The following is a 21,481-nucleotide window of genomic DNA, read 5'->3' as shown; positions in this document are numbered from 1 at the left end:
CCCAAACACATATATTCCTACCCAATTATCCTACATAAAACAGCTAAAAGTGACCTAAAATCCTAAACATTTACAAAACCGAATTACACTTTTAAAAGGTCAAAAGTTCAAGCTAAAAACGATCCTTAAATCAAAGGCATCCCTTAGAGATTGTCATCATATAAGGATTCATTCACCTTCATCCCATTCATCTTTTGCTCAAATTGTTGATCCATTCACCAAACCTATATATGCTGCTTTGTTTCATGCTTTTGTTTTCAAGTTGGGAATACGCTAAATTCATAGTTCAACTTGAGGGTGTTGACAATATAAATGCATAGAAGATGTGCAGTGTGGGGTTGTTTCCGTGTGTTTCAAGATATTCCATTTTTAGCTTTAGGAAGTTAGTTATAATTGAGTTAGATAGTTTTGTTTCCATTCTAACTTATCCCATTTGGTAGTTATTTGTACATATATAGCCTTGTACTTTCTTCTTATATCAGAACTTTATATTTCAATAAGAAAAGATGAATTTCTCCATTTCCTTCTTCCTCTACACTATTATATTGTCTGCGACTCCTTCATTCCATTCCTCAAAAATCAAGATATATCACTTCATATAATTGAGTTTTATTTCTCATGAACATAGATATGTTGTCTCAAATTTTATCTCATACTATATTTTATATTAATGAAAATATATCATCACAATAAAAAATTAACATTCATTATTAGTATTAATTGTTTTTGCTTCATTTATTGGCACAGGAACAAAACATTTATGTTCCTCACGATAGTACTTGCTAGGTATATGCGGTTTTTATTTCACTTTTTTGGCCAAATGGTAAATGTTCTTTGACTCAGGCATGTTGGCATTAACCTATTTCTCTACCCGGTCTCCTAACTTAATGTGTTCCGTTATTTTCAATGCTTTTCTCTCTCTTAGTGACTTTTGTTTCTCAATTTCATATTGGTTTACCCACCCTAATCAATTAATTTAAAGGATTCCAAGGGGATCATTTTATATAATTTTTATTCTTTAGTTTTAGATGGTATTTAGATATGTCATAAAAGTTTAATTAATAGGAGCGACACTTGTTAGAAGGGGTAAACATACATTCCGAAAGAGATCTTTACCTATAAGGTGGAGGATATTCTTGGTTATACCAAAAAATGTATACTCCGATTAAACAACAAAAAATAAAGAAATTTTTGTTCCGTGTATTTTCTAATATTCAAGAAAATTCAGATCAAAAATAATTAATGAAATACATCCGATGGGATTTATGTTGCTAATTGCATAGTATTTGTGTAAGAGTTGTGTAGGGAATCACGCTATATTTCTGATAAGTTTGTGTGTACTAATTCTGAAATCATTTTAAACACATGAAAATTATGATATTCATTATTATTTAGCAAGATTTGGAAGAACACTGGAATTCACCTAGTTTAGCAATTTTTCAATGGGTGGAATGTACATTGTTGAGGGTCAACAAACAACCCTTCACATTTGTGTATATGTTTATGATACTGATAGGAGCATAGACCAAGGCCCAATGACAAACAGTAATAATATTGGCCCGACTAAGAGAGCAAAACACACTCCAGCTTCGATGCATGATTTTATTCTTAATTAGATAATGATTTTTATTTTAGATTAGATTATATGCAGTATCTATACTTAGATATATCCTTTTATCTTTTAATATTTATCTTTAATATATATCTTTAGTTTCTAGTCTGGAATGTTGACAAGTGTGTGATCAACATCGTTATTAGGATTTCTAAATAAGTATTTGAAGACTGGAATACCACCAGCAGAGGATAAGAAAAATCTAAACAATTTTATTTTCATTTACTTCATTCTCTTATACCCTATCAGATACTTAGACATGTTATCTCCACTAAGTATGTTAAATAGATATTCATAACTCTAATTATATAGTGGGATATAGTTGCACAATTTGGTCATTAGGTTATGTAGTTATGTGGGGTTCATGGTATTAAAAGTTTATTGAGAATTTATTGTGATAATAACTCTAAGCTTTTTACTCTAACAGGAATAAGAGTTGTAAAAAGTCAAAATTTTACTAAAGATTTTGTTGTTGTTAAGGAAAGTGTTCAACATAAATTCATTTCCATAGAACATAAAGACAAATTTTATGCTAGTTGATCCATTGATTAAGCGTCTAATATCTAAGGTCTACCTATATTCATATGAATAATGTTTCATATGATATCTTAGTTTAATGAAAGTCTATGTTTTATAGTTTACTTTAAACATTTTATATTAGTTTTGTACAAAATAAAATTGATGGTTTATTGTTTTTATTCTAAACTTTTCTTATATATTTTTTGTAATAAACTTTTTGTTATAATTAAATATTCTAGACTAATCTCACAAAAACTAAAAAATAACTAACTTGGAAATAAATATGTGTGATATCACATTGCCTAAAATTTCTACGCACATGCATATTTGACCTTTGCCAATGAGTGTATAAATTTAGTGATTATCATGGTTTATATATAAGATAAACCAAATTATATTAATGAGAAATCTAAAAATAAATATTATACTTATGTATGTCTAAGGAATATGTAATATGATTGTGTTTGGAAAATATAAAGAACAAGCAGACAATTATTTAAAATTTATAATTAATATTTGAATATCATACATTTTAGTACGATTATATTAGTTATTTATTTAAAGAATTATAAAAGGAGTGATATATCTAAAAATACACATGACCTCTAGAAAGTAAGTGAAATGAACTTAATAAATGAATGCTATGTTAGTCTACGAGGAATAATGTGAATCTTATATGCAAACATATTAAGAATAATTATGGTCTTCAAGATAAATAAAATTATTTTTCCAATAGATACAAAAATGAAAGTTCCTTGAAAAAATGTATGATTTGGTTGAGGAAAATCAATATCTAATTTTTAGAGGGATTTCAAAGAGAGATGAAGAATATTAATTTTTTTTGGTTGAAGAAGAATATTAATTTTTTTTTGTAGAAGAAAAATATTAAATTTAATATATATATATATATATACTCTTATTTGATTATGAGGTGATTATGAAGTCCAAAATCTATAAAGAAGGTGTAATATAATTCTTCCATCAAGATAATAAAACCATATTCCTTTACTTTGCTAACAAGAGTAATAACAACAGGCTAATTGATGAAAATCAAGAGCAACAAAAAACAACAAGGTAATTAAATTGACAAATAATGGATTATCATTTATTCCTTTTATCCGGTAATTTTGTAATTAATTTAATTGGTGGAATATGTTGCAAAATAATCTCTATCATAAAAATTGGTTTGATTAAAATTACACAAATATGAATATGAAATTAAGTATTTGTGATTATCTCAAAAGAATATACAATTTGGTCAAATAATAACATATATGATGATAAATATATAATGAGTATAAACTTATTCCAAATAAATAACAATTGGTTCAAAAACAAGAGAGACGGTCGCCATTGAGCATTTGATGAAAATCAAAAGCATGGATAACAACAAAAGTAAAAGCAATTTCAAGCTTTTTATTTTTAATTCTATATATTTCATTATATTTCTTTTCGTCTTATATGTTCCTTTGTCAAGTGATACTATCCAACATATAAGCACTAGATTTTTTACTCATAATAACAACAACAATAGTAGTGTTCCCTGAAGGCACTTACCTTTCTTCCCGCACGAACTTGTCTGGCCTTCTCCTAAGTTCAGCCCGATGTCACATTACTGTTTTATTATTACTGTTTTCTTCTCATACAAAAATTACTGTTTTATTATTAAGATCAAGAGCTTCTATGACCTGTCTATGTCAGAAGAATTGAATTATAAGTGGGGGATATAACAAGTTCATGTTTAATTAAGAACATATATAAACTTTCAGCACATGTGATGAACATAATTTAGATATCAATGTGGCGTTATTCATGGATTAAGGTTCATTTGTTATTGTTGTATTCACTAATCTTTTGGAACACTGTAGTGATTTTGTTACAACGGTAGTTTCTCTTCCATACACTAATTGGCCACCAAATATAAGTCGAAGGGAATCGCATCTGTCTCAAAATGCCCATGATCTTTATTTGGCATAAACTGTGTTTCAAAATCTGTATGGAATTCAGGTATTCCGAATCAGATTCACAACTTTCTCATCGCATGGTCAATGCTAAATAAATGTCAACACACTTGTTTACTTAACTGCGATTTTGACAATGTCCATGTTTGCAAATCATACATACAAGGCTAAATTCACATGCTTCACAGCTTACAACTTTTTTGCTTTTCCTAGTTTCACTTCTGATTCATGTGCCTTAAGATTGTCCCGGGGTAATTTAATGCCTTTTATTCATTTATTATATTTGGTTAACTTATTACTTTATTCGTTTAGGAAAATGCTTCATGCTCCCATTTCTCCTCTGCACTTGAACTGAGTAGGGATTTCATGATCGTGGGCAATACGCCTTTTAATTGGTTGACGGTGGATTCATTGATTCGAAGCATGCTGAAATAGATCTTCAAATTTGGCACTTTGGAATGTTTTCTTTAAGCCTGAATTTGTTATCAGTGTTGAACTTGGAACTCCCAACTCACATACCAATTTTTTTAGCCTCTTCATTTGTGGTGTAAACTCACTTTGGTGCCATTGTTGCAACAAGACTTCCACCATAATGTTATTTGCAAGCATATTATACTGGAACCAATATCCATTGCAAACATAAAACCCAGACTTGTGACCTTAACAATGTTATTAGTTAGTCTGTCTCAAGTTTTAAGATATTGTTCGTGAAGAATGATCCTCTCCATTAATAGAGAGACAAATATTTGTTTTTACTTATATTTTTAATGGCAAAAATATTATTTCATTATATGTAGAAGGATAAAAATGTCTTACCATGTTATTGCTTTTGTGCCTACAGGGGGATTTTACTGTGCATACAGGGGGATTCATTACATGTCATAGGTTTTCTTTACGCAGGCCTAAGCCAGCAACTGTAGCCAAGCATCCGCAAAACACATCTTAGAGCACTAGTGACACAAAGCAAACCACGAAATGCATGCAAGTGAACTGATATAAGACAAGCAGAATTTGCAATAGTCAAACAAAACTTCCATATAGTCTGCATAATACTTGTCTGGTAAATATTATGATTAAATTATCCGGCAAAATCAAATAAACAAAAATATTAATTCAGGTGCGCCAAATGAATGTTGAAAGACTTCACTGTGAAACACCCAACCACTTAGAAAAGTTGTCAAATTCTGCATAATCAGAGTCAGACACCATAGTTTTATACCATGCTTTCCCTGCAGCTCTGATTGCAGTAGCATCATCCTGGAGATAAAAGGGGAGATAACATAGATTAAAAAAGGATAGACAATGCTAGGTACACAACTAACAAGAAGCACTAGAACTCTAATCAAAGACACAATACAGAGCTCATAACATGTGAAGTGTTACAACACTCATCCATTCTTCCACATACAGTCATATATCTACAAAATACACATAGATAACCATTCACTTTTGTTTTCATAAAATGAAGTGTAAAAAGATATTGAAAGTCATCATACAGATGCAATTACGAATGCAGCTTAATAGGTGAATACTGATTTGAATTTATGAAAGCAGAAATCAAATTAGCATATCCAATCAGCACACACTTTCTTTTATCACAGAATAGAGAGAGCAAAGCTCACATACAATGATACAAACCAATATATACAAACGTGCCACATGATGAACCAATAAGAAACCATGTTAAAATAAACACAAAATAATGTGAAAAATAGTTTAGAGAATGTGTATCAAATCACAATAGTCTTAATTGAAGATTGTTAACACAAAAAGCAAACAACTCCACAATCTAAAGCAATATCAAATATTAGAACAATATTACAAATCTAATAAAAAAACACAATTATTCATTCAAGACAGTAACATTGTGGCATGATATATCAATGGAAATTACAGAATAAAAACCAAGATCAACCCTAATTATGATAATATGATATAATACATTATTCACACAAATGCAGAGGAAAATGGCAAATTAAAGCACTTCAATCAACTAGTATAACGCTACAGAATGCATAACCCCAGTAAGAAATTAATCATATCACAGCTTGATATAAATTATATAGACAGATAAAGTGCATTTTCACTAACCTTAGAGACAGTGGTCTTCCTCTTTTTGTCAAGCTTTTCCTTCTTGGCCTTAAGCCTCTGCTCCTCAGCAAGCAGTGCCATCCTCTTAGCAGTCTTGGCATATGGATTCAATTTCAGCAAAACATTCAGATTCTTCAGCGGGTTCTTCTTGATCGACGTCCTCTTCACTTCCTTCTTGATCGGTTTCACAACAGATTGCACCTCATCAGAGTTAATAATCCTAGCCAAATCAGCATTCACCATCTTCGACCTGGGCAAAACATATCCCTTCTTCTTCTCTGCAGCCTTATCAAAGGAACCATAAATCGAATCGAGCTTCTCAAAAGCCGATTTAGTCCAAACCACAAACCTCCCAAGGTGTCCACCTGGAGCAAGCTTCAAAAGATTCAGCCTCTCAACATTAGCAATCTCAACACCAGGTACATTGCGAAAAGCCTTCACAGCTTTCGCACCTTCGGTTCCATAAACAATCAGAGGTCCTTTTCGTGAAATATAGCGACGGTTCCTTGCCTTTCCCTTTCCAGGACGGATACTGCGGCTGTCTTTAGCCTTCTCAGCGTCGGGAAAAGCTCCGATCTGCTTCAGAACCTTAATTGCGTCTTTTGTTTTCTCGACTCCTTCGGCCGAATCACTAACGACGAGTGGAAGCTCAGGGGCAGATTCGATGCGGTGGCCACGGGCGAGAACGAGTGAAGGGATTGCAGAAGCAGCAATAGCTGAAACGACAGCGTATCGTTTCTGGTTGATATTGATCTTACGGTGCCAGCGGCGCCAGATTCTGGTTGGTGCGAACATGCGTCCGCCGCGACACATGTTTCCGAAGGCTGCTTGTCCGGCACGGTGGGTTCCTCCGCCGGAAACACGGGGGATACGGGAGACTGCACGACCGGTTCCCCAGGACTCGGCGGAGGTCTGGTGACCGGCGCGGCGGGAGACGGCGTAGGGCTGGCGAGAGTTCTTAGAGATGTTGGAGTGGACGTAGTTGACGATGTCGGGGCGGATGGAGGATTTCATGACGTCAGGGAGGGGGACGGTGGGGGCGGCGTCAGTGGCTATGTCGCCGTCGAGGGATTGGACGGTGACGAGAGGACGCGCCGCTGCGGCCATTGGTATTGTAGAAAGTGTGTTAGGGTTTTTTGGGTTTGGGAAAATGGATTATAGAGTGAAAGTGGTGAATATATAGTAGTGGATCTTTGAAAATGATCATTTAGATAGTGGCTGCGATTCTTAGGGTTTTGGAGGTGCTTTGGGCTGAAATTGTTCTTGGGCTCAAAATAAATATAAATAAAAGTATATAGATGATTTTTTTTATACAGATGGTTATTAAATTAAAAAAATAAAAAGGGTATTGTTTTGTATAAATTTTATTACTTAATTTCGGGTGCTGTTGCATAAGCTTCGTCTGTCATTACTCATTAGTGTTGTTAATATCCCGTTTTCACCTTGAATCAATTATTCCTATTCAATCTATGATTGGACAAAAGTCTTGCTACCCAGCTAAGAAATGTTAAATAAATTTTATGAGTGATGTGCTAGGGGTCAAAATGACTAGAGTCTATGTACCCAAAAAATGATTTGAGTCTAACTTGTTAAAATTGGTTTGAACTGATTTCAATATAAAATATATTTTTTTATTTTGAAGTTAGTTTATATTAAACGGGTTAATAAGTTTAGATTTTTAATACCCAATTCCGAATATTCATTTAGGTATGAAATTTTTATTTTAATATACAATATAGATTATATTCACATATTAACATAACAATTATATTTAAATAATTATTATAAGATATTTGCAAAATATATGTATGTTATGTAAATACTTTAATTTATAAGATTATGTATTAAATCTACAAGTTTAAAGATAATGTGTGTAAATATAACTAGTGAAATTATATTTTATTAAAGTTCAATGTTTTTAATTCATCAAAGTTTTGAATTAAGTTTAAATGAATATTGAATTAACTAGATTTGGAGTATCAAATTTATTGTCCAATAATATTTGCTCAGTTATCAATTGTATCGACAAATCTCTCTGGGATTAGTGTAAGTGATTATGTTTAAACCATGAAACAGATGGAATCAAACTGAATCAAATAAAAAAATATGATTTAGTTTGGTTATTTTTTAAAGAATTATTTATGTTCAAAAATTTAAAAATCATTGAAACTGAACTGCATATTCAAAAAGTAGATATTTAGATAATTCTTGCATCAATTTTGTAATTTAAATTATCAATTTTGTATAAGTTATAATATTATACATATTACTAACTTGATATTAAGTTAATGTTATATATGTTACAATCTTTCTAAGAATTTCAGTATTATATATATGCCCATTTACTTAAACTTTCCCGATCAATTATATATGTATGCACGTGTAGTTATTGTCCACGTGTAGTTATTGTCCTCACGGTCTCGTCTTTGTTTAGTTAATATCCACAAGTTGCATAAATACCTTCAAGCAATAGTGTTTCAAGATGTCAAATTTGCCTTTTAATTATAATTAAAGTTTTATAATTATAATTTGTATCATTGTGGTGTGAATTTTTTTATGATTTTAAAAAATAATTTTAAATTTGATGTATTCCTATATAATTATCTTGCCCAAAAGATGCATTCCTATGTGATTACATTGCATCATTTATGATTCAATGTCACAGACAATCTAAAACAATGCCACTTATCATATAGAATTGATGTGACTTTTATATTGGAAATGATCCTACTTGATGATAAACTGACAAGGCTAAAACATGAAACCAATCATCATACATATTTGGAAAAGAAAAGCCACCTTGATATAGACACCCCCTCCTTTCCCTTTCTCTCTTTTTTGATACATAAATATCTCATGACATAAACCTATATATGTCTAACTGAAAGGAGATATATATGAAAATAGCTACAAGAATCACAGCAATACAACAATTGTGATGGACCTTACAATCAGCTGAAAAATATTGTGCTCTTCAGCATTTACTTTCCTGGTTATGGTTACAAAGGGCTATGGTTACATTTACAGCTACATAACAGGCTATACAGCTAGTGCCTGCTGAGCAAAACCTCAGTCTTCCTTCCAAATTTGAACAATCTAACTGTAGAAGGAGATGTTACAATAGAGAAAATATATGAAAACAAAAGAAAACTATGAAGGGTGTGTTTGAGTAAATAACTTAACACTAAATACCTATTTTCTTCCCTCAAACTTTTCACATGTACTGTATTGGTCTCTCAAAAGTAGAAAAGCCCAAAATGATCCCAAAAAATATAAAAGGTTGGTTAAATTAATTATGTTAGGATCAAATCAGTTCATATCAGATGTTATAAAACATACTAAAAATAATACTTTCACTCACATTTGATATTTTAGGAGGTCATTTTAGGTTTTTCAATTTTTAAGAAAACAAACAGGTACACATGAGAATTTTGAGAGACCAAAATAGGTATTTACTCACATTTTCATACAATAAGTTATTTTGAAATAAGTAAAACATAATTTATTTGCGAAGCTTTTATTGAATTAAGCTAAAATGAGCTTATACCAAGGTCATAAGCTTATTTTCATGCTTTTTATAAGCTCATTCAAATGTCCCCAAACTATGAGAAGAAAGGCACATACCAAATCAACAAATTGCAAGTAGTTAAGAACCTTGACATGAGAGATCATTTGGTTGCTTCTTGGCATCAATTCCTGCACTAACTCCATGTTCCAAGGTATTGTCATCATATGTTGACAATACATTCTTCTGAACAGAACAACACAAACTTTCAGAGACCAATCTCACAACATTTCATTCAAGTTCATTTGTAAAATAAAAACAACTTCCAAGAGTGTGATTATGCATCACTAACTCTTAACTCATTGCAAGTAAGCAGAGGGTCAAGAAACCTAGGTGATTTTTGGTGTTACCAGATTATCTTATTTCTAGGGGAGTTGACCTAGTTGTATAAGGCCACTAAATTCCTAGAAAGACCAAGAGGTCAAGATTCAATTCTGAGAACGATACTTGTTGGGAGGGGCAACCACGTATCTCGAAAGGGATTAATTCCTTACTCATAGGGTGAAGAATACTCTTGGTAGTACCGAAAAAAGATTACCTTATTTCAGTTATAACTATAGGATAACCACTGTCGTCTGACATATACAAACTGTGTTAAGTCCATAGGCCTAGATTTTAACATATACAAGTTGTGTTAAGTCCATATACAATAACTATTTTAATTTTTCAGTAAATAGTAAATCCTAACTATCTCTTTGTAACTAACACACAATATCAGAAACTCATTGATTTTTACTCCTCTCATACACTATTTCTTTCCCTGCATAATTCTCTGCATAATCTTCATAGTTTCACCACTGTTGCTCGATCTGTATTCATTCTTCTTTCTTTCATTCATTCTATTCAACTTTCATTCACCTAATTCTCTTCATTCCATTCATTCTGTTTTTCATTCATTCCATTCATGCTTCAACTTCTGTGTTCCAACAAAATTGGTATCAAGAGCAAGGTTCAAATATCCAAGAATACACCTTCATCATCATCATCATCATCAATCATCTTCGAAAATCAAGGGACAAAACAGTGGCAATTTCCCAGCAAATCTTTCAGTTCTTGATGGCAAGAATTGGAACAGATGGAGAGTGCAAATGAAGACACTAATAGGGTATCAAGATGTAGATGAAATTGTTGAACAAAGTCATCCAATCCTTGTTGAAGGTGCAACAAAGGAACAAAGGAAGGTGCATAAGGAGAACAAGAAGAAGGATCGTAAGGCATTGTTCCTCCTACATTAGTGTGTGGATAACGCACACTTTGAAAAAATATCTGGTGCTGCAAATTCGAAGGAGGCATCGCAGATTCTTGAAGCTTACAATCAAGGAGCAGAACAATTGAAGAAGGTGAGATTGCAAACATTAAGAAGACAATATGGATTGATGCAAATGGATGCAAATGAGAAGGTGACTCAATTCTTTAACAAAATTGCCACTCAAACAAATACAATGAAAGCTTGTGGAGAGAAGATTTCTGATCAGTCCATTGTTGAGAAGATCCTTCACACTTTAACTCCAAATTTTGACTACATTGTAGTGGCAATTGAGGAGTCCAAAAGATTAGAAGAAATGAAGGTGGAAGATCTTCAAGGTTCTCTTGAGGTACATGAGCAAAGGCTCATGGAAAGATCCATAGAAAGACCTGTTAAGCAGGCCTTACAAGCTCACACAAGTAGAAGGAGCTTTGGTGGAAGAAATGGATTTCGAGGAAGAGGTATATGAAGAGATTTCAGATGTGGAAATTTCCAGAATCTTCAACAAAAAGATCAAAAAAGAATAGACATTGATAGATCAGAAGGCTCAATCAAGAGAGGGGGTTTCAATCAATGGAGAGGAGGTAGAAAAGCAGTGGATAGGAAGATTGGCCACTTCTCAAATAATTGCAAAGCCTCTCCTAGCCAAGGTGATAATAGAAATAGACAAAACAATGAAGCACACATGCCAAAAGAAGAAGTTGAGACAGAAAATGATAATCAAACTCTCTTGCTAATGACGGTGACAATCCATGTTAACAAGAACAATGATATATGGTATATAGATTCTGGTTGCTCAAGCCATATGACTGGATACAGAGATTGGTTGGTTAATTTTGATAAAAAAAGAAAGAGCAGTGTTAGATTTGCTGACAATGGGTCATTCAAGCTGAAGGCACTGGGGATGTTTTGATCAAGAGAAAGGATGGCAAGCATGTCATGATCACTGATGTGTTGTATGTGCCAAATATGATAAGCAACTTGATCAGTATGGGACAACTATTGGAGAAAGGATTTTCCATGGGATTACTCAATGGATCCTTGGAAATCTATGACAGAGGAAGAAGCTAGTCATGAGAGCAACTATGGCTTCAAACAGAACATTCCAAATCAGCTTGGCAACAGTGGAATCTCAGTGCCTATATGCTATGACACTATCTGAGGATTCTTGGTTTTGCATCTAAGATTTGGACATTTAAACTTCAGAGACAGTATGTTGAGAACTAGAGACATGGTTCTAGGATTGCCTTCAATAGATCTTCCAAAAAAGGTGTGTGACAATTGCCTTATGAGCAAGCAGCCAAGAAATTCTTTCAGCTCATACATTGCCACAAGAGCAAATGACTTGCTACACATAGTCTACTCTGATGTTTGTAGGCTATTTGATGTTCCTTCACTAGGAAGCAACAAGTACTTTGTCTCATGCATAGATGACTTGAGCAGAAAGTTGTGGATCTATCTAATCAAACTCAAGAGTGAAGTCTTCTCAATCTTTAAAGACTTCAAGAGATTGGCAGAAAAACAATTCGGGAGGAGCATAAAGATCCTTAGAACAAATGGTGATGGTGAGTACACATCAAGGGAGTTTGCTGAATTTTGTAAGGAGCAAGGAATTGTACATGAGGTAAGTAGGTAACTGCTCCATACACACCTCAGCACAATGGAATTGCATAAAGAAGGAATTGAATAATCCTCAACATGGTTAGCAGCATGTTGAAGACCAAGAATCTCCCACATAATTTTTAGGGAGAAGCAGCCACCACCGCTACATTTGTTCTGAATAGATGTCCTACTAAGAAGCTGAATTCAGTAGTGCCAGAAGAAGTTTGATCAGGAGTAAAACCTTCTGTAAAACATCTAAGGATATTTGGTTCACTCTGCTATAGTCATATCTCAGATCAAAGAAGAAAGAAGCTAGACAACAAGAATGGACCAATGATCTTCATTGATACAATCCTACTGTTCATATAAATTGTACAATCCTACAAACAAGCAAGTTGTGTTCAGTAGAGATGTACACTTTCATGAATCTGAATCACGAAAATGGTCTCAAGACAACACTATTCCTATGGCTAGCTTGAATCTGGATTGGGAGAATGATGAACTAATGAGAGAAGAAGAAGAGATAGATGCACCAAGCCATGTGCAACATAATATGCAACAAGGAATTGATGAAAGACCAAGAAGACAAAGGAATGTTCCATCTAGACTCAGAGACTTTCACCTCTATTGGAGCTATCAATACAGATGGAGACTTGATTCAACACATGGCTCTACTAGTTGATGTTGAGCCAGTAAGCTTTGAAGAAGCAATCTCTAGCAATGTTTGGAAAGATGCTAAGCTAGAAGAGATCAAATCAATAGAGAAGAATGACACATGGGAATTGGTGACCCTAGTAGATCAAGAAACTCCTATAAATGTCAAATAGATCTTCAAGGTCAAGCTAAAACTTGATGGCTCTATAGCAAAGCACAAAGCTAGGCTTGTGGGCTTGTGGCCAAAGGGTTCATGCAAAAGGAAGGACTTGACTACTTTGAGGTCTTTGCACCAGTGGTTAGATTGGAAACTATGAGACTTATGGTGGCCTTAGCCAGTTGGAAGAAATGGAGGTTGTGCCAATTGGATGTCAAGTCAGCCTTTTTCAATGGTCCACTAGAGAAAGTGGTGTTTGTGTCTCAACCCCTGGTTTCATCAGCAAAGGCAATGAGGATAAAGTGCTAAGACTCAAGAAAGCACTCTATGGATTAAAACAAACACTTAGAGCATGGAACAAGAGGATTGACAAATTTCTACATGACTCTGGTTTTTAGAAATACACAGTTGAGTATGGTGTGTACATCAAGCCTATAGACCAAAATCATCGTGCCTTGTTCATTTGCCTATATGTAGATGATCTTCTAATTACAAGTAGTAGCTCAAGAGGAATTGAAGACTTGAAGGAAAACCTAAAGGGTGAATTTTAAATGACAGATTTGGGAAGATTGTCATACTTCCTTAGTCTGGAATTTCAACACACTAAGAGAGGGTTATTCATGCACCAAAAGAAGTACCTACTTGAGGTGTTAAACAAGTTCAATATGATGAATTACAATGCCTCAGAAACTTCAGTTGAGATGAATCTAAAATTGGATAATTGTGAGGGAGAAGCAGTTGTAGATGCAACACTGTTTAGGCAAATTGTGAAAAGTTTGAGGTACATTTGCCACTCTAGACCAGAAATATCTTTCAGTGTAGGTGTGATTAGTAGGTTCATGAATGATCCAAGACACACACTCTCATATGATTGCAGCCAAAAGAATTCTAAAATATCTAAAGGGAGCACTTGATTTTTGCATTGTTTTTCCTCATCAAAATAAGAAGATTAGCTCAGAACTCATGACCTATTCTGGCTCTGATTGGTGTGGAGATATACTAGATAGAAATAGCACAATGGGGTATGTGTTCATGGTTGCAGGTGCTCCTATATCTTGGTGTTCACAGAAACAAAGGGTAGTGGCATTGTCAACTTGTGAAGCTGAATACATAGCAGCTTGTGCAACAACTTGTCAAGCAATTTGGTTATCATCATTGCTGCTGGAACTTGGTATTGAAAATGGAGAAGTAATTGAATTGTTGATAGACAATAAATCAACAATTGATTTAACCAAGAATCCAATCTCACATAGTAGAAGCAAGCATATTAAAATAAGGTACCATTACTTAAGGCAGCAGGTTGCAGAAGGAGGAATTAAGCTTAAAAAATGCAAGAGTTAGCTTCAATTGGTAGATATTATGACTAAGCCTTTGAAAATAGATAGGTTTAAAGACTTGAGAAAGAAGATATGAATTCAAGGCTTGATGCAGGAGTAGATTTGATTGTTTTGAGTAGTTAAATGTTTAGGACTTTGATATTTGTTTGTAGATTTCGAATTATGGGGGGTGTTGAAAGTGTAATTCAAATTCTAGTTGAGTTAGTTAAGGGTTTCTATAAATAGTAAATCCTAACTATCTCTTTGTAACTAAGACAGAATATTAGAAACTTATTGATTTTTACTCCTCTCATACACTATTTCTTTCCCTACATAATCTTCATTGTTTCACTATTGTTACTCAATCTGTATGCATTCTTCTTCTTTCATTCATTTTATTCAACTTTCATTCACCTAATTCTCTTCATTCTGTTTTTCATTCATTCCATTCATACTTCAACTTCTGTGTTCCAACAGTAATTAGGGGCTAATCAAAGTCAATGCATAGGCCTATACTTTAACAAGGGAGCTCCGGGGGGCGCTTTGAATCTGTTGGGTTTATCTACTGTAATAAGCAACTAAATATTATCATGTTATGTAGATAGATTAGGATTCAGATGAATCAGAATCATAACTAAGGAAATTAAATCAGTAAATCATTGTTGTTGTTTTTATTTGCACTGAAAATAATAGGAGATGGGCTTGCATATCCTACATATAACAAAGCCATAGGGATATCTATGGATTCTGTATTTCACCTTGGTAAACCATGCAACTTAATATGATAACCAAGGGTATACCTCACTCTATAGGTAAGAAACTAATCTCTTTCAGGATGTATAATTGTCCCTCCTAACAAGTGTCACCTCCGGAACTCCAACCTTTAATCTTTACCCTAGTACAATATTTGGGTATCTAGTGAGATCTTACACCACTAGACCAACACCTTGTTAGTAAATGAGACTTTGAGACAATACAATAATATCTTTCAAAACAGGATAACCTTTTTTCTGAAAATTGTTACAAAAATATGTATTTATAATTGATTTTGGTTTTGAAACTTACAATAGGCTCAAAGTCGGGGCTAGACAAGTTGACAGTGAGGTTTCTCATTAACAGCAAAACCTGCAGAAGAACACCAAACAGACAAAGGTCAATTCTCACTACCAAGAACGTACTTTGTATTTGTACTAAACAAAGAAGTTTGTATACTCATTAGTCCATTTTTTGCCTCATTTTCCTTTTCTAGTGCATGCCGAAGAGAGGGAAGGCAATAGAATATGAGTTGGGGAAGCATAGGGCTACTGTATAAAAAAAAGCTGCAATACACGAGACTCGTACTTAGTGGGGTCTGGGGAGGGTAGATGTGAAAGAAATTGAACTACTACTCCCTTTTATGAAGAATGAATAGTGAAAGACAGTTCTGGAAATGTTAAGCCTACCTTCAAAGACATAAAATTCCATGCATATATCAAAAGTCATGAAATATAAAACATTCATATCAAGCTCAAGTGTTATAGAACCATGATTACTATGTTGGCAAGGATATTTAAAAGCTCATGAAGTGTCAAATTGGTCTAACAGTTTTAATGGCAAGATGCGTAACAGTTATCCCTCAGTGTAAATCTATAGTTTTAACAAATTTTACACACAGCTTTCTAGAACAATTAAATAAACAGCCAGACATAGGTGTTTCTAGTGACATTTTGATCAGCTTAAGTGATCTCATATCATCTTTGCTTCAGTACACAAAAATAACCATATTCAAAGCCAAGGAATGAAGTAATCAGCTCTATATTGTTCTGCAGATGAAAGCGTAAAAAGGTATAACGTTCCTTTACTTCACAACTAAAAGGGATCATAACAGGAAACCAGTGCATCAATTTTGCCATGGATGTAATTTGGAGGTTTATATCGACCTACAACTTTCATAACTGAGAACCTAGCTATACTTGATGAAATAACCTGCCTGGTTCATGGAAAAAATAAGATTCAATTTTAATGAAAATTTCAATATGCCATATAAGTTATATAACTGCTGAAAAATTCAGCAACAAGGTTCTTAGCCAAAATCTAGACTCGAACCAACTCATGGAAAACATGGCACTTCAAATGATTTTAGCTTTTTTTCCTCTTTGATATCTTCAAGTCTTTTTCCTTTCAAATCTTGTTTGACAGACTCAACCATTCAAAATTGTTATGCTATTTCTACTTCGCATGGAGATTATTGTAGGATTTCTTCTTTGCTTGGAAAAATGTGGATTGTTCTGTACCAAAAGAAGTCACACTCCTCCAGTGGAATAAAAGTCAAACATAAAGGCTATATATCTTTTTATGCTACGACTAATCATATCATAATTGTCCTTCTGAAAATGATAACATCACATTTCCTACTTATGCTTTCTGAGGAGGAAGACGAACAATTATTCAAGATAATATTACCACGCATCCTATAATTTTTGTTTTCTCATAATATAAATAATTGTTTTAAGTGAACCAATCCGTATTATATCAGATCATAGAACTAAATTTTACCTCTGCAATTAGATGATAAAAAGTTTAACCAACTCACAGTTTCAAAATTTATAGGATCCATTTCCTTCAGCTTTTGGACATGGCCATTTGATTCTGGATCAAAAACACTTCCAATAAAGCTATAAACTTCAGCAAAGTCAGGCAAACCTGTTAAATTAGTCAAAATGACATCAACATCCATTACTAAATTCAATCTGAAAATGAATGCAAAATAAAAAATCAAAATATATAACATTACCATGAAGCATTGGAGCTTGTTTCCCATGATTTTGCATGTCAGAAGTTAGTAGCGTTCTATTAGAATTCCCAACACCACTGAGATTGCTGTTGCCAATCTGTGTTATCCCCTTTATTCCAATATCAGCTGAATCAGTAATGTCATATAACATAATAAGTGTTGGAAAGTTCCATTTAGTACAGCCGATGTAGACAATTGACAATTACATCAAACAAATAACAATAAAAGAAGTAAGCATGCCTTCGTTTCCATGAAGATTGCCGAGTTCTTCTTCACAAGTCATCGACTGATTTGATCCAGCATTCATCAGCAGGGAAGTTTCACCCCAAGTGGCATACCCGGGTGCAAGGATCGAGGAAGCAAAAGCAATGGATGCTGGCAGTGGCATCAAAACTGGCAGAAAGTAGCATGTCAGGGATGCATGAAATGTTGTGATTTTAGGGACAGAATATCGTTATCTCAAATAGAAGCAAACCATTTTTTGATGCCTTTTGTGGGTAAGGATGAGCGGCTTTGCGCTTAGGACGAGGAGGAGGCACATGTGCCATTGTCCCATTCTTTTGAACTTTCAAGAAGTATTTTTGGGCATGGCTTCGAATCTGGAAAGTGTTATCAGTTAGTAATACATAAAGCCTGAATATAATATTGACTCGAGAAAGAAAATAAAGACAGAGAGCTGAAAAGCAGTCTCCCAACCTGAATAACTGATTTTGAACCTACAAAATCTTCAATTTTCTTCCAATCTCTGTCAAATCTAAATAATTCACAAGATGTGAGTAGTGGAATTACAGAGAATTTCACTTGAAATTTTAAAGCATGGTGACTAAATCTAAGGTAGTCCAAAAAACAAAGGCTGAATTTTATGCAAGCTACACACTAATTGTAAACTTCTCTCATTTAAGTAAGCTTGGTTGAGTAGATGAATGAGAAGATGGAAAATAGAGCTCAGAAAATGAGTTTCAACACACATAAAAACAGCTTAGGATGAAAATCTGTAAATCTATTTCTACCTTCTCAATTTTCTGTTATATGCCAAACAACTATCAAATTAATCTCCATTCCAAATTTTCCAACAAGCTTACCATCCTCTATCCTATTTTTCCTTCCCTCCGACCAGGACAGATTTACGGGAAAACAAGCATTGGTAACCATTCCCCCCTTTAATATATTGGTCTGTAATAATATCAATGTAAAGATTTATATAAAGTACTACATCATTAAACATGAACGGTGGATGATGCAATGATGGTGTATAAAAAATTTATGCTTATCACAAATATTTGATATATATATTTGGTTTTCCTATGTGTTCTGGTTCCCTCCATGTCTTTGTCCAACAAGTCTTAGCACCGATAGGGTTCTATGAGAGACTAAAACAAATTAGAAATACTTGCTAAATGCTAAGATTTGCACATATAGAAAAGAAACAAAAACAAGGTCTGGGTTTGATATAGAAAACACTCAATTGATGGTACTTAAGAATCTAAACAAAGTTAATAAAAGTATTATAAGAAAGATAAAGGGTATTAAAAATGAATAATTTAGAAGTAAGGTGTGGAGTACTAACAATTGAAGAGCTTCAAGAAACTTATCATGTTCTTCATCACTCCAACTCTCTCTAGACTTGGTAATAGTATAAGGCTTTCTAACCTTCTTGGCAGAAGCATCAGATGGTGTAGTTGTTGTAGTTGATGATGTTTCCATTGACTTAGGAGAAGAATTGCAAGTGTTGGAGTTCATGCTCTGTTACTACCACAAACAACATTGATAGAATATGTGGTATTGGTATGTATCATTGTATATGTTATGTTGAGGTGGTTGGTTTAGAGTAAGAGATAGAAAGTGAGAATGAGAATGAGATGTGGCGGGATGAGTAGTAATTGTGCGGTGCAAACTTGTTTGAGAAAGCGTGTAATTGTCACGAAACATATAATATATAGAGAAAAAGTATTTCCATTATCAATACATCTTCTACCATTTATTTTCAATTATAAATAGTAAATGATATATTAATTATATATAAATTTTTACACTCTCAAGATATTATACTATAATATATAACTTTCACAATGCGGTCACATGGGAGAGGGAAGTGATATATTGGGAACATGTCCTAAATCTTGCGGGAGATTAATAAAACCTATTATATTAATTAAAAATTCAAATATTTAAAAAATTCAAATATTGATTATTTTTTATTTTATTTTATTATTATTAATGTGAAAAAAGATTTGACATACGGACTGCGACACCATATCCTTGTTACAAGGAAACGTATTGTCATGTGATTCCATACGCTAAACACATACATGTGCGTTCAAATCAATGACTTTGTTTACCAATTCTAACAAACTAGGTTGTGGATAAGAATGGATAGCTTCACACATGCTTAAGTGCTTAAGTGTTTTTATCTCTTTAATGGTTACTTAGTAAGCAAACCGAGAGAACTACTACAATGGTACATCTTTTACACATTTACTATCATACACTTTGTGCCACTTCATGTCTCATAGACATATGATTGGTCAAAAAATATATATTTAAGTTAAAATTTAATTATTAAATATTTTTCTGACCAATCATAAGCTCATGGTACATGGAATGACACAAAGTATGGGACAGCAGATGTGCTCCTGGTACATGGTAGTACAGGAGGAATTCACTTATTCTAAGAGTTTTTTAAACTTACTTCTCATTCTAGTCATTAATTATATGGACATCTAAGATTTAGATTTACTCATTAATTCAAACCATTTGATTTCCCTAGAATTGATGGTTATGATGAGAAGTAAATTTAAAAAACTTATTTCTGGAGTAAGTAGATCCTCCCCATTAACTAGTGATTCAATCTTAAATTATACATTCAAATATTAAATTTTATAAATATAAACAATATTATTTGAAGCAAGTAATGTAATAGTAAAGTAGCTTAAAATGTTATAAATAACTACAAGTTTTACGGCTTGAATGGATGATATTTTTTTTTTAAAATATGAATTTGTTATGCATACAAATCAATTTACTACAACAATATAGTTTTGATATTTCACTGATTTAATTTTATATATGTTGTAGAGATCAATTTGCCAATTTTTTTGTTATTAGTATTGGGAATCATTCTTAATTGATGTGAAAGTAAGATCAATGAATCTTGGTAGATGAACTATTGAATAATTCAATGATGGTTATTTCAAGGTCTTGAAATTATTCCTTGAGTCTTGAGAATTATAAAGTCTAATTTAAAAAGTTATAGTAACACTTTTTAAGGTGTCTTGAAAAGTAAGACAAAAATTAATCTCCCACTATATCTTTATGATGAAGCATTTCTCCCATTTACTATATATATGGGACTTGTAAGGAAGAGAAATTACAAGCAAGGGAGAAAAAAACAAACATATAGAAATGAGAGAGTTTATATCCACATTTGTATTCTTAGTGAGATATTAGAGAGTTTGTATTTCCATCCTTTTTAGGTGATGAGATTGAGTGTTATCCTATTTGTAAGAGATTGTCAAATATTGTAATCCTACTTTCTATAGTGAAGATATTTTCTGTACTAGGTCTCCTAGTTGTTTCCTTCTCACATTTAGGAGGTTTTTTCACATTAAGAAATATTAAAATATTAAATGAGAGTAAAATTATAAATTTTAATATTTATTAACATATAAAAAGATAATTACATTGAATATTTTATTGTTCTTTGTAATTTGGTTAAAAATACTATAATAAATACAAGAGTTCGAATATGCTAACAATCAACGTGTATCCCTTACTTTAGTATGTGGTTCACGAGGAAGAAGGAAGTTGAATTTGATACAAATGACTAAATTATCTTATCATCTATACTATAAAACCTAAAATAACTTTCATCAAATTATTTTTGTTTTTTTATTTCATATTTTATAACTTCTAATTTTATTTTATAATTTTTACTTTCATCTTTATATATACTTATATTAATAAATATTAAATAATTATTCTTGAA

At 32.9% G+C, this 21,481-nt stretch overlaps 2 protein-coding genes across 3 annotated transcripts; both read right to left on the bottom strand.

Moving 5' to 3' along the window:
• On the bottom strand, positions 5,059-7,343 carry LOC109360779 (60S ribosomal protein L4-like). Its single transcript, XM_019605897.1, has 2 exons — positions 6,184-7,343; positions 5,059-5,349 (listed from the first exon to the last, which is right to left on the bottom strand). Exons 1-2 carry the CDS (start codon positions 7,288-7,290, stop codon positions 5,236-5,238), a joined length of 1,221 nt encoding a protein of 406 aa, XP_019461442.1. The 5' UTR covers positions 7,291-7,343; the 3' UTR covers positions 5,059-5,235.
• Positions 8,964-19,429, bottom strand: LOC109361359 (protein REVEILLE 8-like). 2 transcript variants are annotated; one of them, XM_019606830.1, is made up of 9 exons: positions 19,064-19,429; positions 18,193-18,250; positions 17,972-18,095; positions 17,737-17,889; positions 17,497-17,622; positions 17,296-17,405; positions 15,789-15,848; positions 9,808-9,934; positions 8,964-9,283 (listed from the first exon to the last, which is right to left on the bottom strand). In XM_019606830.1, the coding sequence occupies exons 1-8, from the start codon at positions 19,234-19,236 to the stop codon at positions 9,830-9,832; spliced, it is 909 nt and encodes a 302-aa protein (XP_019462375.1). In that variant the 5' UTR covers positions 19,237-19,429; the 3' UTR covers positions 8,964-9,283; positions 9,808-9,829. The 2 variants fall into 2 exon arrangements, with proteins under 2 accessions (XP_019462375.1, XP_019462377.1); XM_019606832.1 differs by having other exon boundaries at positions 9,808-9,931.

This window comes from Lupinus angustifolius, chromosome LG11, assembly GCF_001865875.1.
Source record: "Lupinus angustifolius cultivar Tanjil chromosome LG11, LupAngTanjil_v1.0, whole genome shotgun sequence".
NCBI lineage: Eukaryota > Viridiplantae > Streptophyta > Magnoliopsida > Fabales > Fabaceae > Lupinus > Lupinus angustifolius.
Note: the sequence above shows the minus strand (reverse complement) of the source record. Positions and strands in the feature narration are given on the sequence as shown.